Source organism: Canis lupus, chromosome 13 (genome assembly GCF_003254725.2).
Source record: "Canis lupus dingo isolate Sandy chromosome 13, ASM325472v2, whole genome shotgun sequence".
NCBI lineage: Eukaryota > Metazoa > Chordata > Mammalia > Carnivora > Canidae > Canis > Canis lupus.
The window spans coordinates 23,265,130-23,283,429 of NC_064255.1; the positions used below are offsets into that span (position 1 = coordinate 23,265,130).

Below are 18,300 nucleotides of genomic sequence, written 5' to 3' on the forward strand. Positions count from 1 at the left end.
CCAAGAGAAAACAGCAACCACTGAACTTCATCAAAGTCATTGACAGTTTCTGACAACGATACAGTTTTAAAAAATAACAGTCATCAGATATAGCAGTGGTTCTCAAACTGTGGTCCTCAGACCAGCAGCATCAGCATCACCTGGGAACTTGTTACAGATGCCAGTTCTTGAGCCCCACGGGAAAGGTCCTTAATAAGAAACTCTGGGGGCTGACGCCCAGCAATCTGTGTTGTAATAGGCCTCCCAGGTGATTCTGGTGCCCTTCAAGTTTGAGAGCCACTATGCTATGGAAGACAGCTACTCTTTATGGGTGTCAGACACTAGGATGGATGGATTACTGTACTGACTCCAATCTAAGACGTCCTGGCATGTACAAAGAGCCAATATTTTATGTACGACTCAGAAAAAAAAAAGAGAAAAAAAATGCTGATGACTGAGCTTTGATACGCTGTCAATTATAAAATCCATCCCCAATTACAGAGATTTTTAAATAGGAAAGAAAGTGCACCTAAGAACTGATATATAAGGTAACTCTGTCTTTAGACACTGAGTCAATTATTTGCTCATTTATCTCGATCTGAAATTACCTTGAGAGCAAGGGCCATACTTGTGTTGTTCACCACTATTCCCTAATCTTTAGAGGAAATCCTAGTTTACAGCAGAGGCTCAACAAGAATTTTTTCAATGAGAAAGTAAAAGGACTTAATTCACATCTAGAGAAAAAAGGACCCATATATTTCATATATTTGTAAAACTATAAAAACTTATTTTAAAAATTAAAACTATTTTCTGGAAGACATCCAACTTACATTAATTGAAACTTCAAATATGCATGGCATCTTTTGAAACTGTGCTCTCATGGAAAAACTCCTAACAATTTTCAGTCTATAAAAATGACCTTTCTCAAAGAATGAAATTGTGGGCTGAATTAATGCATGAGGGAATAATGAAGACCAATTCTTCCCTAGAGCCTGAGAATGTGATCTGTTCTTTGCTTACCTTCAGGAATGTAGCTCTGAGTTTAGTGACCATGGATGGGTTTACCCTTATGCTCTCTTGCATGATATCTGTGAAACTGTAAAGAGAGATCAATGCTAAGGAAACATCCATCCAGTGGCCTTCATCGAGGCGAAATGTTAGGCTGGCCATCTTACCTGTCAATTAATTGCCAAGCAAAAGAAAGGTCCCCAACGATCTGCATAGTGATCAGGACCTCCTCTTTAATGTTAATAGTTCGGATCATTTGATGAAGAAACTTGCGAGTATCAGCAAGAAACTGACATACTTGCAGATTTGACTCCAACTGGTGAAATTCCTGAACCTATGTCACATAAATACATTTAATTAAAAACTTCTGAATGGCTTGTATGGTGTTCCTTTTCCCTGAAAACACTTCAAAAAAGGCACAGCACTTGCTAAGAATTTCTTGGCAAAATTGCTATTTCAAATGATAATTTTAGAAACGTATGAGCCAAGTCATAATGTAATGCACAGGTTTCTAGGATTAGAAAATGTTCTACTCTTTTTACTGTGTACATATATGACAGAATGAGTGCATACTTCCATCTTCCATTTTAGCGTCAATAAACACGTATTAGAAAATCCTCAATTCTGAAGATTTGTAGGTTTGCTAAAAAAACAGAGTAAGTCATATCACAACCAGGGTGTTGGCATTTGTACATTATTCAGTTCTTTTGTTGGATTCCTTAAAACAAAATAATGGTTCTCCAGTGTCCTGAAGTTTTAATGTATCTAATTCAAGGTGCCTGGGCCATTGTCAAAATAAATATCACAAATGATAACAAGCACCTGACATTTACAAAGTTGTTTATGAGCACAATAGGAATAGTATAAGTCGGATTGTTGTCCGGGAAAACTGACACACCAACAATGGAGTACTGTTTTGTGTTGTCACTAATAGTGACCATAAAACCTTTCAGAAAAAAAAAAAAAAGCCTATAAGAAAGTATGCCAAAAATGTATTATTTATATCTTTAAAGACATATATTATACCAGTTAGACAGTTCCAAGTAAGTATGGATGATCTTTTAAATAGTTGATGGCTATTGCTTTTTTTTTTATCATGCTTTTATTTTTCATTTTAAACCTAGTTAAGCATACAATTAAAATTTCAAGAGTGGGAAAATATACTAAGTCTTCTTTGAATCTGAGTAGATAATATTTGAGTAGATAAAAAACAAACGTTTTTGATGGAAAAGAAAACCCCACTTACAAGCATTTGATCATTATACAACATGGTTATTGCTGTGTATTCCGTTATAGTTTTAACCCCGAAACTCCTCCCCGATCTAGAATAGGTGCCTACAATGCAGTGCTGTTTTAGCTTTTGCTGCCTTATCACAATTTCCCCGATGTTTCTATATTGTCTTCATAATTATTTTTCTAAGACTACATGTTTCTGTAAGTGGAAATGTCATCGTTTTTGTTGGCATTCTCTTCATGCTGATCACTTCATTATTTGCCCAATTTTAGGGATACTGGATATAAGATTACAGTGATCAGAGTTTGCTTTTTGTTGCTTCTGATGAAATATTCTTTCAGATATATTTCCAGGACCAGATTGCTCGGTGGGTCGGAAAGTCTGATTCATGATCCAAGCATTGGCGTTTACAAAGGGTTTTCTTACCTCCTCCAAAGCTTGTATGAGCTGTACTGTTTTCCTGCCAGCAGCAGTTGAATCATCGTGATTTAAAGACAGGATTTGTTTTGAGATCTCTCTGAACCAAGCTTGTAGGTTTTCTATGAACACAGAAACAAGGAGAGACTGCTGAGATCCCAGAATTCCCATAGCTGTGGCTTTGGATTTATTCAGTAACCCTTTACAAATCTAGGTCTTATTCACAGAGCTCTCTCTGTGTCCCTGACATCGCCCTCGGGGATTCTCCACAAGATAACCACCAAAATGCTTTGGGCATGTGACCTGATAGAAGAGATGGAACTTTCTAGTCAGTGGCTAAGTCTAATACCTGGCAGGAAAAGCCTAAGGGCCCAAGTACATGGCTGTGAATGCAAGTGTGCAATGGTGGGCATGGGGGCCGTGAGGACACAGATGGGACACAGAGTGACTGGAAAGGGTTTTCTGGAGAAATGAGGATGGGTCAAGGTCTGCATAGGCAGAGAGAGGCACAGGGATAGCTTGTCCCTAGGGACATGGGCGGAAGCTTCAGGAAAAAATTACAATGGCATATCTCGGAGGGCAATGAGGGGCAGCACAAGTGTGAAGTAGGGGTTTGAACAGCTGAGGGTGTGTGTTTGCATTCACAAACCACTGGAGAAAAAGCACCAGCATGCCTTGAGGCCCCCTCACTGGGGCAGGCAAAGCTCTTAGCTCGTCTCACTGAATCTTCACAACAATTTATGGAGGCAGGAATGAGAAGGCGTTTCTCAGATCAGCTGATGCCCAGAGCGGGGAAGGATCCAGGCAGGGTCACACAGTTAAATGGCAGAGCCAGGCTTTTCTCAACTGTCTGGCCAGGTTCAGAGGCTTTGCTCTTTTACTTCACCAAATGGATTCCTTAAAGTTTGTTTTTTGTTTGTTTGATCCATCCGTGGGATGATTTCACTTGATAAGTACTTCAGGGCTTATAATCGAAGTTATTTCAAGAACTGGGATGAGGAACATTAGTAGTAATTTTAAAGTTGTTGTTTTTGTTTTCGATTTTGTTTCTGTAGAGTGACAGCTATGGAGTAGCGAAAGTACACAGGGTTCAGAGTCTGAGGTGCCAAGTTTGATCTAGGCTCTGAACCTTTGTTACCTTCATCAAGTGACTCCCTTTTACAGCTTCGAGTTCTTTATATGTAAAATAAGAATACAGATCCTTATCTCACAGCATTGTAAGGCTCAAACGAGAAATATTTGTGGAAGTATATCCTAAGCTGAAATATGCTATAGAGCCAGATAAAGTATAAAATACTGTTTTGAATGACCTTGGAAAGGATGCAGGGATTTATAAGAACCTAAAAGTGATTAGCACAAAGATGAATGTGCCTGATTCTCAAAAACTAATCTGGCTGCATTGTTATAGGTGGTTCCTTGTTTTCTAGACATAATGTAGTGAACTGCAAAACATGTTGCCAATTTTTATCACATGACTAAAAACACAAGTTTTCCCACTAGGAATATAAAGTAATCTGGAAATATATTTTAGGCCAACCATTCAGCATCAAATAAGTCAAGAAAAGCCAAATATAGTAATCACAATATCATATTGATTAAAAATACTAGTTTTTTAAAACAAAAAGCTATACTATTAACCTTTTTATAAACAAAAAGCTGTACTATTCTACTGTATAATTAGCCTTTCCAGAAATGAATTTCGCAGTTAAACATCAGGCATTAAAAAGATAACCTGTAGGCAGCGCGGGTGGCTCAGGGTTTAGCGCCGCTTTCAGCCCAAGGTGTAATCCTGGAGACCCAGGATCGAGTCCCACATCAGGTTCCCTGCATGGAGCCTGCTTCTCCCTCTACCTGTGTCTCTGCCTCTCTCTTTCTCTCTGTCTCTCATGAATAAATAAATAAAATCTTAAAAAAATAAAAATAAAAAATAAAAAGATAACTTGTGATCTTAAAATTCAGAATGATCATTCAGGGACATTTTGAAAGGTTTCTTGCTATTTAAATTTTAAGTGACACCATAATTTTCCTACAGATAAAATATCCTCAAAGAAGCAAAAATGCTCAACATTGCTTAGCATCAGGGAAATACAAACCAAAACTATAATGAGATTACCACCTCACACCAGTCAGAATGACTAAAATTAATAAGTTAGGAACAGTTGTTGGGAGAATGCAGAGAAAAAGGAATTCTCGTACACTCTTGGTGGGACTGCAAGCTGGTGAGGCCACTCTGGAAAACAGTATGGAGGTTCCTCAAAAAAGTTGAAAATAGAGCTACCCTATGACCTAGCAATTATACTACTATGTATTTACCCCAAAGATACAAATGTAGTGATCTGAAAGGGCACATGCATCCCAATGTTTATAGCTGCAATGCCCACAATAGCCAAATTAGGGAAAGAGCCCAGATGTCCATGAACATATGAATGAATAAAGAAGATACAGTATATATACGGTAGAATACTACTCAGCCATCAAAAAATGAAATCTTCCCATTTGCAACGATGTGGATGGAACTACAGGATATTATGCTAAGCAAAATAAGTCCATTAGAGAAAGACAATTATCATATGATCTCACTCATATGTGGAATTTAAGAAACAAAACAGGAGAGCATGGGGAAGAGGAGAAAAATAAAACAAGACAAAATCAGAGAGGGAGACAAACTCTGAGAGACTCTTAATCATAGGAAACAAACTGAGAGTCATGGGAGGGTGGGGTGGGGAGATGGGGTAACTGGGTGATGGGCATGAAGGAGGGTATACATGATGCAATGAGGATTGATGAATCACTGACCTCCACCTCTGAAACCAATACATATATGGTAATTGAATTTAAATTAAAAAAATACTTGCTAATTTATATTATAATTATGAAAAGAAAAGACAGAATCCCTATATAACATTTCACAGTAACATTTCATCATAAGTGTGTTTACTATTTTTTCCTGGTAATTATATTATTACATAATTATTAACAGAATGTCTCTTAATGATAATTATGCTTTTGTGTTAACTATTTACCAAAATGTGTAAAAACTGTGCATTACACAAAATCTGGTTAAATGCTAAAAAAACAGAATTAATATTAAAGACTTGAGCAATGTTGTTTCAAAAAATCTGCAGGTCCCCTCTTCTGCCACTAGATGGCAGGCGCACCAGGGAAAAAGCAGCACACAATTCGAAGATCAGAATCTTGCAGATCCTTTCTGTTAATAATAGTAATGTTCTTGAATGAAGTATCCTCAGAAGATCAGGACAGCTAGGTCCTTTTCTCCCTACCTTTAAATGCACACAAGCTAACACACCAGTGGTGCACCCTCCCATCACAGGCACCATAGTGATACTCTGGTAAGGGTAGAGGATGAATTATGACCCTATGGACTGTGAACCAGAGTATAACAACCCCTGTAGCCTAATCTCATACTTCGAAAGTCCAGAGAGGCTATGAAGATTGCCCAAGGGAGCATAGCTACAGGCAGCTAGAACTAAGCTTCAGATTTTCATCAGCAACCTCCCAGTGTCTAATGATGACAACATAAGGGCTTTTTACTCTGCTGCTTCCCAGTAATTTGTGTGTACATTTCCAATACACCAATATTTCGTCTTCGGCAATTACCATTTTTTTCCACCCGAGTGAGGGGTTTCACTCCCGAAAAGACATCAGCAAGCTCCGTCATCCGCTCTGAACTCTCCTTCTTGTAATGCTCCCATTTGGCTTGCTTTTCTGAAAGCATTTGCTTGAACATCTGTTGAAAGAGACAGAAGAGATTTACTTACTTAAGAGGAATTTCAGATCAGGCAGTTTACCAAGAAAGCCTGAGTGAAACCCAATTTATTATAAAAATACATGCCTAAAAGCAATAGGACCCTGATGTCATCTCTTGAGCCATACTACTTTGTACAAACTGGGGGGCAAAGCTAGACCATTGCTAAGACAGTGGTTCTCAAACCAAATGCACATAAGCATCACCTGGATGGCTTTAAACTTCTCAGATTCCCAAGGCCCACCCTCGAAGATTCTGGTTCAGGTCTTGCGTAGACCCAGGAATCAGCATTTTTAATGTGACATGAAATTTGGCGGCCACCACTCTAAGGTCCTTTTCTAAGTACCAATTTCTGGAGTTGTATCTATTTTAAGGTCAGAGAAGGTTGAGCATTATCCTGTCTGATGAGTGAAGAATGAACTAAATTACAGAGTTCTTTCTTTTTGATCACACAGTTGATCTGTTTATTAATGCACTTCTTCATAAAATTAAAACCCTACAAAGGGTTGGGCAGAGGAGGAAATGTGTATCTCAAGGTTTTGTTTTGCTTTCCCTCGAAACAAAATTTAGAAACATACTTAAGGTATGTCACAAAAGTACGGACTTTATTTCATCGGGCTCTCTTAAGAGGCAAATAGGAGAGTATACTGATTTTTCTTTTAAGAAATTCTTCATTCCTCAGCATTAAAATGAATTTTAAAAGATGAAGACTTCATTGCAGATGAAAGGATCAAGACTGGTGGAATTCTGTGGGGCCAGAAGAAATGGAATCTTAGTGATCAAGCAGGGATGATTAAGCAATGAAGAGTAACAGGATGAGGAATAGTCAGAATTATTTATAGAGTCTGTCCTATCTTTTTGAATGCCTGGGATCAATCAATGCCATGTGACAAAGCAGCAGTGACAAAAATAACCCTGTGAGGCCTTCATCAAGACCAAAAGGCTTGAAGCCCTTGAAACACTCATTCCCAGGTTGAACTCACAGGCTTCTTAACCTTGTAAGACAGAATTTGCAATAGAGGATGGTCCTTAAAGGAGATGCACCTTTATATAAAGATTAGAAGCAATATGGGTCCAATTAGTGTGTTTAGAGCAGAATCAGAAGGTGATTCTAGAAAATCTGATTCTGATTTTTTTAGAATCACCTTCTGACTGGGGTGGGGGGTAGGTTAACAAGCTGAGCTGTGTAAGACATTAATTTTCATCTTTGTTCTGCTCAATGTATTGGGTAGCTGATTTTTTTCTTTCTACTGGATCTTCATCTTTTGAAGATCTTTAACAAGTTAATCTTCTTTTCCTTCTCTTGGGACAGACAGAAGGAAGCTGCCTGTTCTATTCCAACAGATCCCCAAAGATTAATGATTAGAGATGCCGGTGTGGTCAGGCATATGACCCACGCCTGTCCTGCTTTCCATGCAGCAACACTGAGCTACAAAACTCTTGGATAACTGGTGCTCTGGTCCACGATCCTCACTGGACTGAGTGCATTGATTCCTCGGGGGCGACTCTCACTTGCCTCTGAAGTTTGCTTTGACCAATAAATAAGATGCCTGGTTCCTGCTCTCGGATCTTTCTTCATTTCTCACCTTGGCTTAATCTGTCTCTCTTCCTCACTGTACTGAGAGCTCCTTGGTGGTAGGGAAGGGACATGCCTTGTTCATTTTGAATTCCTAGCACCTAAGCTTGGAACAGAGCAGGTATTCAATAATGATTTGCTATTCAGAGGGAAAACACTAACAGTATTAGAGAGATCAAAAAGGGGTAGTGTCTCTCTGATCTTAGAAAATGATACCCACACAAGTCACTGAGAACACTCGGCACATGCATTAGCATGACGTTGATAATCAGCATGTACTTTTCCTGAGCTACTTAATGGGGGAACACAGTGTCCTCGCATACCTAGAAGATAAAGAAACATCTAGCATACCACACTGACCAGACTGAGGTGAGGCGAAGATCAGTTTGGAATGGGCCACTCTATATAAACAGCCAGTTCCTGGGCCTACCTCATCCAAATCTCCAAAGATACTGGTTACAGAACTCAGGCATTCCTGGGTATCTACCATTTTTGTTATGGCCATAGGGCCCCCCCCCCCTTTTTTTTTTAGCCCTAAGACTAGCCAACCTCAGAATTTCTTGAGGGAATCTGAAATCCTTAAAATCCTTAAGTCTACCTTATGTAACTGCAAATCCTCCACCCTACTTAAAAGCCCTTTCAAACAGGTATCATGGCTTTTCAGATGAGAAGACTGAAATCCTAAAGGCCAGGCCTGCCCTAGTTCCTGCCTACCTTTTGACTTCATTTCATACCACTTTATCTCGTTCTCTCCTCTCTAACCAACTGGTCCTTCTGGTCCTTGCTGTTCTCTCCACAAGAGGACCTGGACATGATCTGCCCTCTCTGGCATGTCTCCATAACGCTCTTGACCTTTGCCTTAGCTAACTCTGACAGGCCCCTTCTTCAGATCCCTTCAGAAGCTCTTGTGTCTCTTCTCAGGGAAGTCAGGGACAGCATCTTTGATTTTAGGTACTCAGAGAACTGTGTTCCTTCCGTTAGAGCATGTACTGCAGTTCATATTTACATTTTCCTTAGTGCAATTCTCTGATTCATGCTCACATTCCTCACTAGATCGCCACCTCCACAGCCACTTTCCTCAGCACTGTATCCCCACTGGCAGTCTGACACTAAATGCCTGTTAAATGTTAAATCCTGTCCTTTTTGTGTAAGAACTATTTCAGCGAGAATCTATAGCCTGAATCAGTGACACAGTTACTGAATCCTAATCCTTTAAAAAAATTTTCCAGCATAAAAACACTTAAGATATTGGTGATTATTTCTTCAAGAGTTTTACCTCTTTGAGTATAAACTCAAATTGTGCAGTATCCAACAGCAACTGAAAGAGGATCTTGGGATTGTACCTAGAGTCTGTTAGAATCTGGTCCTTGATTTGACGAAGGCGTTTGTTGTTTGGGTCACAGGCTAGAAGGGGAAGAAAAGAAAAGAGATCCCAGCTTATTAAATGTGTAGAAAACATGAAATATAAGATGAATTCTGAAAAACTTTCCTTCATCTTAAGCATTCACAAATAAGCAAAAATATATATCAATATGATAAAATTATATCTATGTCATGAAATAAGTACATTGAACTTTTAAATATGACAATTGGATCTGACACAGAATGTGATTCATGACATACTATTGAAGGAAAAATAGGAAGCTGCAGAACGTTCCAATTTTGTAGGCATTCCGGGGTTGTTAATTCTCAACTGTGCAATATGGATGGTCAGAGCCTTCTGACACCATTCCATCAATGGGCAGCCTCCTTATCTCCTGTCTGGAGTTGCTATTGGTTTAGGCATTGTTCTCTGCCATTCAGGGCGGGCCATTCTCAGCTTTCGAGACTGCTCTCAGAAAGGCCTGTTTGCAAGCTGGCACATCTGGGAACTTGCATTTTGGGAGCTGCTATCATTTCAAAAACTAGTAAGAATGGGCCACTCTGCCTTAACTGTATGCACAACATGGTTTATGACGAACACCTGCTTTCCTTCCAGGAGGCTGGAATTCTGGTACATGCCAGGCAGAGGCTGCTTATGATCAGCCCGCAATAAAAACCCTGGACGTGGAGTTTCTAAGGAGCTTCCTGATTGGCAACACTTCACACATGCTGTTGCAATTCACTGCTGGGAGAATTAAACATCCAGTGGGACTCATCAGGAGAGGACCCCTGGAAGTTTGTGCCTGGTTTCCTCCAGACTTCATCCCATGTGACTTTTCCCTTTGCTGATTTTGCTCCCTATCCTTTGGCTGTAATAAATCACAGCCTCAAGTACTAGTACATGCTGTGTCTTCCTAGGAAGCAGTCATAACTACGGTGCTCTTGGGGGCCTTGACACAACAGGGTGACAGTATTACCCACACACGGACACGGCACCTCCAAGCAGGAAGAACCAGACCTGGGAGCATTCTGTTCCTTGTAAAGGCCTGAGGGCATGGCAGACACTCAGAGCTTCCTCAATTATTTACTACTACCAAGGCCCAGAGAAATTCTGGCAACCAGGCCAAGGTGATAAAATTAGGCAGGAATGGACCTAGGGGCAAAACATCTAATGTCCTGAGTCCCCTGCTTTTTGGTATTTCAGTTCTAGTGAAGCTTGCAGATGGCCATTTTCTATATTGATTTCTAAGAAATTCCATCATGAGGAGACTCATGACATCCTGGAGAAGGGCTCAGTTTTCATGGGAAACTTCAGGGCGGATTTATTACACATTCTTTACAACTATCCAGGAAGAGATCTATGAACTGGTGACCTTGACCCAGTGACAGTTTTTTCAGCTTCGTATCTGCCTATCAAACAAAAAAACTCAAACAGGCCGAAGAGTTCCACTTGTTTTGTATTCATTCTGATTTAACAAAAAACCTTCCAATTTAATGTGCTTTCTTTTTTTTTTTTTAAGATTTTATTTATTTATTCATGAGAGACACAGAGAGAGCGAGAGGCAGAGACATAGGCAGAGGGAGAAGCAGGCTCCTTGCACCGGGAGCCCGATGTGGGACTCAATCCCGGGACTCCAGAATCATGTCCTGGGCCAAAGGCAGGAGCTAAACTGCTGAGCCACCCAGGGATCCCCCGTGCTTTCATTTTTGGATAGGGAATAGCACCGTGCATTAATAATTAATTCCTTGGGATAAACCAGCTGTGGTTCCAGCGCTCTCAGGGCCTGAGTCCGTCTCCAACACCTGACCTGGGAGAATGCAGACTCAGAGAACTAAGGGGACAGATCTTAAAAACCTGGTAGCCTCAGGGTCAAACTTCAGGACCCAGGCAGGCCTGAATGCCCAGGGAATGTTGGCTATGAGCGTGTTTCTGCAGAAGCTGCAAGACACTGTGGAAGCATCCAAAGCCTGGGCGAAATGCCTCCAGCAGATCTATAGGAGGGGATAGAAAGAACAGGGATTCCTTCCTGCACATCATGACTGAAAAACCGTAAGAGCTAAAATAAGCAGTTACTTTTCCCACAAGGGACTCATAATCAGATAGGTAAATCATTTGTTTCTGGTAAATTATGACCTTGTGTAATCACGTCAGACAATTGCCAGGCACAAAAATGGAAAACAGATGTGGCTGACGAGAAATGCACAGAACACAGTCGGTTGTCCCCGCAAGGGTGCAGATCTGGGAGACTCCTGCCTTCCAGAATGCAGGCGTAGAGGTCAGGCGCGGTCACAGGGAAGATGATGATGAGGTTGAGTCACTAGGGACCGGCAGTCGGTTTTATGACAGGATAAAGTGAGGGCCTGAGTTGTTTACATGCTTGAGAATGTAAGACTTCAGTGAAAAGATTAAGCACTGAGTCAGTGCAGCAAAATCCTCAAATTAGAAGTGGAGTTTATGCAAAAAAAAATGTGGCTAACTAAAACCAGATCTGTTAGATAATCCAATGGCAGGCATGGTATTTCTGCTGTAAATCCTAAGTTGGAGAGGGACGCAGGCAAAAAAGCAGAATGAAAAAAACAAACAAACTAGAAAGCAGTATTTTTGAGAAAGATTTAGTAGCTGGAGATTTCTAGTATGAAGAGAGAAGGCTGAGAAGAAAGTCCATGTATTTTCAAAGATACAGAGAATGAAGAAGTCCACCTGCTGTCTTCACCACTGACTCCCAGGACATGGAACCAGATGGAAGCTAGAGGGAAGAACATCTTCTCTGGAAGAGGTGGGATATGGGCTACTGTGTTACCATGGAAGACTGCCGAATAATCTGGAGTGGGCAGTTGTTTTTAGAGACAAAGCCTTATCCGAAAGCACGAGTGTTAAAAGCAGTACCTGTCTCAGGGTCGCTCTCAAGCAAAGTTTGCTGACAAAAAACAAAAAGCAACGGGGCTGCTAATGACACACCCCTTAGCGGGAAGTGCATGTGCTCTGGATAAGTGACATCATTAGTGAATCAACATTGATTTGCCCTTTATAAGTACAAGGAATTATGTCAGCTCTGAGCAAGCTGAGGTTCATCCAACATACTTATTTCTATTAAACCAGGAGTTTTTATTTTATTTTAAAAAAGATTTTATTTATTTATTCATGAGGGACACAGAAGAGACATAGGCAGAGGAAGAAACAGGCCCTCTGTGGCCCTGTGGGGAGCCTGACATAGGACTTGATCCCAGAACCCTGGGATCATGACCTGAGCCAAAGGCAGATGCTCAACCACTGAGCCACCCAGGTGCCCCAAACCAGGGGTTTTTAGGACCCTGTGGAGGCATTTCCTACAACTTGTGTTGTAGGAAACAACTGAACTTGCCGGCCCATAGCATCTCCAAGAGGACTGCGGGCCACAAGAGGTTAGACCCAATCTACCATTAGGCACTCTGGTTTAGCCTGTTCATCAACTCTTTTATGTACTTCCAAATTTATACTTTCTTCTCTATCACTTCCCCAGTCTAGAATATTTTACTTCAAAATCTGGGGCCAGTTCACCCCTGCATCCTGTGTGGAGCTTTTTCCAACCACCTTCACATCTCTACCCCAAGCAACATTTCTCTCCTGCTCTGGACTCAAATCCCACCAAGTGTCTGTTTGGTACATCTGGCTCTTATTTCCTGGATTGGCTCTCATATTTGTTTCTTGGTGTAACCAATCACCACAAACTTAATGGCTTAAAAAGACACAAATGTATTATCTTATAGTCCCAGAGATGAGAAATCTGAAGTGGGTCACACTAGGCTAAAATCAAGGAGTCAGCGACATGTGCTCCTTCTGGAGGCTCTGGAGGAAATCCTGTTTTCTTAACTTTTCCAGCATTTGTATTCCTTGGCTTGTGGCCCCATTCCATCTTTAAAGCCAACAATGGCCTGCTGAGCCTTTTTCATGGTGCTACCTCTCTAGTTCTGACTCTTTTGCTTCCCTCTTCCTGATTTAAGGACCCTTGTAATTATGCTCGACCCATTAGGTTAATCCCAGGCAATCTAATCTGACAAAGTGGTTATTCAGGTGGGCTGTTGACTTGTCCAAATGGACACAAAAATGGCCAACTTAAAAAGCAACTTGATTCTCAGGGTGCCTGGGTGGCTCAGTTGGTTGGGTGTCCGACTCTTGCTTTTGGCTCAGGTCATGATCTCATGGTCGTGAGATCCATGTCAGGCTCTGAGCTCAGCGAGGAGTCAGCTGTAGATTTTCTCCCTCTTCTTCCTTTCCCCATCCTTCTCCTCCTCTCTCTCTCAAATAAATAAATAAATCTAAAAAAAAAAAAAATAGCAACTTGATTTTCTTTCAAAGCCTAAACCATTTTTGCATCATGGAGCATATCTTAATTCTGAAAGTGTTTATATGGAGCCATGCAGATGGGCACACCTTCTGCACATTACCTGAGTCTGCTGTGTGAAGCATCAGCCATCGGATAGCAACGTTGCAGTCTCTCAGGCAGTTCAGAAGCCTTGGGATATTGTCCAGAACCATCTCCTCCCTTAAATAACCTTCTTTCAGAAATTGTTGTACTTGAGCGTGTACTCTTTCACTGACAGTAGCATATCTGCTTGACTTTTAAAATTGAAAAAACAGAACTTGATCCACATTTTCCAAAAGAAAAAATGATATTCTTTGAAAACAAATCACATACAGATGAACCCCTTGACAAATAATATTTCCATAAGATACGAATAACGTATGGAACATAGTTGGTAAGGCTCAAAGACAAGTGGTTTATTGGACATTTTTGAAAAGAACATTGGACTTAGAACCAAAAGAATCCTAAGTCCTACCTCTCTCTAGCTATGTTTGGATACTGATGTGAATTTGCACTTAATCTATCCCTACTGCTTCCTTCAAATGTCAACTGGAGAATTGGATCAAGTGGTTCTTGGGGCCCCTTCTATTCTTAACTTGGATGGAAAAGAAAGATAAAGACAAAAGCTCAACTGCCTATTCTTCCCATAATTTTGACAAAGGAGGCACAGCAGAAATACCCAGAAGAGACTTCTATAGGCAGATGAAAGCACAACAAAAATATGCCTCAGTAGATCAAAAGTGAATTTTCAAATCAGTCTTTTGGGAATTTGGTCATTCTGCTTTCCCTGAAGCAAGAATTAAATGTTAAACATCATTAGCCTAGTCAGGTTAATTTAAAACTATCACAGGTGCTTTGCTTCATCAGAGGACCCTGAAGACCTTCTTAAAATGGCCAAGGAGAAGACGCAAATTTGGAAAGTAATTTTAGTAATGAAAAATTAATGCTCTGATGCCAGGAAGTATTGGAAGCACTGCTTTCTCTAATATATTTCTAGGAGCCATGCCAAAGTTGAAATTATTTTGTGCATTATTTATGGAATTCAATTTACTTGAATAAAACATGCTGAAGTTCTTTGAGTCAATATTGTTGTATCTGGATTGGAACCTCAGAAACTCAGTCAGCCAGGCTGAGGAAGATAACTGTTTAGAAATGTCAAGGATACTGCCCAAAAAAAGAGATTTTTTTTTTAATTGCTCTATTTACTTAGGAATTTCCTTCTGCCTTGTGTTCTTACCCGAGAGACAGAATATAGTCATTTAAACTTTAAGGAGATGAATGTCCCCAGTCTTGTTGCTTCTTTCACACATCAGAGATGACAAATTTAAATTACAATGACAGGACATACTGTGTACATTCAGTTACCATCCTCAATATTCATTCTACTAATGAAAACATTAATATTCCAGCTACTGGTGGAAGCCATTCTGTCCACAAGGACATGGTCCTTAGCAAGAATAAATGAAGTCAATTGGGGTCATGTGACATACTGATTTGTCTTAGGATGTTGAATCTTAGGACCCAAGTCTCCCACTTATATATACCATTTAAGTTACAAATTTATAATTACCTATCTTATTAGGATACACAAAATTTGCCTTTCGTGAATCACCATACTTAAAATGTCAGTGTGGACAGTTTCCAAATGCCTTGGGGACTCTCATTTCCTACCCTATAAAACAGGCTTGCAGCTGTTAGAGAATCCTTCTGCATTGGCCAGCACCTACCTGTTCTCTGACGTTTGAAAGGTCCAGGGTATTGTTTAAAGCAGTTTTTGCAGCTTTATATGGTTCCCAAGCATCTGCTAGATTAACCGTGATCCCCATGTAAATACTAATTACCTGAAAGAGGACACATTCATCCGGTATGTTAAATACCTACTCACTTGGACACAAACTTACAGAAGACACTGCCCACTCCTTCCAGTTCAAACTCCATTGTAATGAAAAACCTGGATTGGCCAGAGATGTAAGCATTCTTTCTTAGGGGCTCAGGCAAGGTTGACAGAAAAGCAGACTAGAGCAGTGGTTTTCTCAAGTGTTTTCATGAACTCAGGCTTTCTGCAACTAAAAGTTACTGAAAACCCCAAAGGACTTTTTCTTCCCCCTAATGGGGTTATGCCTGTTGACGTTGATCATATTACACACTACAACTGAGACATTTCAAAAACTATTTAATTCACTTCAAATGACAATAATAAACCCACTATGCGCCTACAGAAAACATTTTTCACAAAAGAGATCAGACTAGAGGCTTCCCAAAAAGTTTTCTGAGAAGAGTGGCATCTCTTTTCTGTTTCTTTGAGTCCCTGTGATGGACTTCTACTCATGTCTGCAGTCGGTTTGCTCCAGTACTGTTTGTCTCGGGGCCCCTGGAAATGCAAACTTGGGAAAGGATGAGAGGAGAAGGCACAGAGCACCCTGGTGTTACTAAAAATCCAATTTTATTTCACTGACCCTGGGCACGAGCCTTGGGGACTCTTAGGGTTCCCCAGTTCACATGAGAATCCACCAACTAACACAAACAAAGCATTTTTTGGTGGTTCTTCACCCACCTGCTTCAGTCTGTAGAAAATTGGGATTATCTGTCCCTTGAAATTTTGCTACAAGTTGCCTGAGAGATCCTGCGGTCCTGGGGATCCTCTCCCTTCTTGGTAGGAGAGGGTAAGCAGGAAGGTTGGATCCCCAGCTCCATTTCTGTAACAGTCACTGGGCTCGTCATGCTTCCTTTTTCTTCTTGAATCAAATTTGGTATTTATATTTTTGAGAAAAATCTCCAGTTCTTCAGAGTTTTGGCAGATATTGGCACAAAGTTGTTTAGAAGTTTTCTTACAACTTTAAAAGTTCTTTGTTGTATCTTACATCTGCTTTTTCAATCTTAATATATTTAAACTTGCCTTCAGTCTCTCTCTCTCTCTCTCTCTGGTGGGTCTTGCTAAATTATCTATTTTTTTACTCTTCAAAAAACCAGCCTTTGTTGTATTGATCTTCTTGCTCATTCCCTTTTTGTCCGGTTCAGTACATTACTGCTCCTATAGTTATTGACTTCCTTTCACTTGCTTTCCTAGCTTCTTAAGTTCAATATTTAACTTTTTTTTTTTTTTAAGATTTTTTGTTTGTTTTAAAGATTTTATTTATTTAACACAGAGAGTGAACACAAGCAGGGAGCCCAATGTAGGGCTCACAGGACTCGATCCCAGGACCCTGGGATCATGACCGAAGCCGAAGGCAGATGCTTCACCAACTGAGCCACCCAGGTGCCCCCTTCTTTAAGATTTTAAGTCATCTCTACACCCAACGTGGGGCTTCAACCCACAACCGGAAGATCAAGAGTCGCACACTCCACTGACTAAATCAACCAGGCACCCTCTAACTCATTTATTTTGAATTATTCTTGTTTTTTAAATAAACAACTTTAAGATTGTACCTTTACCTGGAAGAACAGTTTTAGTCATTCCCACGAGCTTTGTAGTATTTCAATGTTGTGTGATTCTATGTATTTCTTCATTTACTTTGTGATTTCCTCTTGAACACAAAAGTTATTGGGGAGTATATGTTTTTTACCAAACATTTAAAAATATCTTTTAAGTGTTGGCTTCTAATTTAATCATGCTACACTAAGAGAATATAGTCTATAGACTAACATTGTTTTCTTTATAAACTTTACTGACTTTATGATCTGATGTTAACCGAGTTTCATATATATCCTTTCAAATACACATGGAACATCTATTATGGATTTCTGAAAGAGCAGGGCTACCCATAGAAAAAGGTATATTAAAATTTCCCATCATGGTTACGGTTTCATCAATTTTTACATGTTATTTTGTTTTTGCTTTATATATTTTGAGTATTTCACTGGGTTTTAATTTATGAATTGACCTTGGATGATTCTGTTTAAAATATATATGATCCCTCTTTATCCCTATTAGTGTTTTTCTTTAAAATTCTCTGTGGTGTGATATTAATATTTTCTTACTGGCTTTTTTTTTTTAAGATTTTATTTATTCATTCATGATAGTCACACAGAGAGAGACAGAGAGGCAGAGACACAGGCAGAGGGAGAAGCAGGCTCCATGCAGGGAGCCCGACGCGGGATTCAATCCCGGGTTTCCAGGATTGTGCCCCGGGCCAAAGGCAGGCGCCAAACCGCTGCGCCACCCAGAGATCCCCTTACTAGCTTTTCATTGGCTGGCATCTGCCTGGAAATCTGTCTCTCTTTTTAATAAAAAGATATTTACTTACTTACTTACTTACTTATTTATTTATTTATTTATTTATTTATTTGAGAGAGAGAGCAAGCCTGCACAAGCAGAGGGAAGGGTAAAGGAGGAGGGAGACAGAGGACTCTGTGTTGAGCATGGAGCCCCACACAGGGCCAGATCTCATGACCCTGAGATCAGACCTGAGCTGAAACCAAAGGTCAGATACCTAAACAACTGAGCCACCCAGACGCCCCTAATTCTTTTATTTTTAGTGTGCCAGGGGTGGTTTTTAGGAGTGTATCTTGTAGCATATAACTGGATTGTGACTTTCCTGAACACTGAAAGTGTTTCTCTTCCTTACCATAGCACCTAATAAGCACTATGGTCAAAACTCTTTATTAAGCTTAGGCA

The 18,300-nt window shown here is 40.2% G+C and overlaps 1 protein-coding gene across 2 annotated transcripts in view; it reads right to left on the reverse strand.

Moving 5' to 3' along the window:
- The window catches only part of WASHC5 (WASH complex subunit 5), a 58,661-nt gene that overhangs the window by 26,971 nt on the left and 13,390 nt on the right, over positions 1–18,300 (reverse strand). For both annotated transcript variants that reach the window (XM_025451032.3, XM_035715535.2), the window contains 7 exons: positions 15,413–15,526; positions 13,768–13,939; positions 9,257–9,384; positions 6,257–6,386; positions 2,648–2,760; positions 1,155–1,321; positions 1,000–1,075 (listed from right to left, as the gene is read on the reverse strand). In XM_025451032.3, the coding sequence (XP_025306817.3) occupies positions 1,000–1,075; positions 1,155–1,321; positions 2,648–2,760; positions 6,257–6,386; positions 9,257–9,384; positions 13,768–13,939; positions 15,413–15,526 (900 nt within the window). The remainder of the gene's footprint in view (positions 1–999; positions 1,076–1,154; positions 1,322–2,647; positions 2,761–6,256; positions 6,387–9,256; positions 9,385–13,767; positions 13,940–15,412; positions 15,527–18,300) is intronic.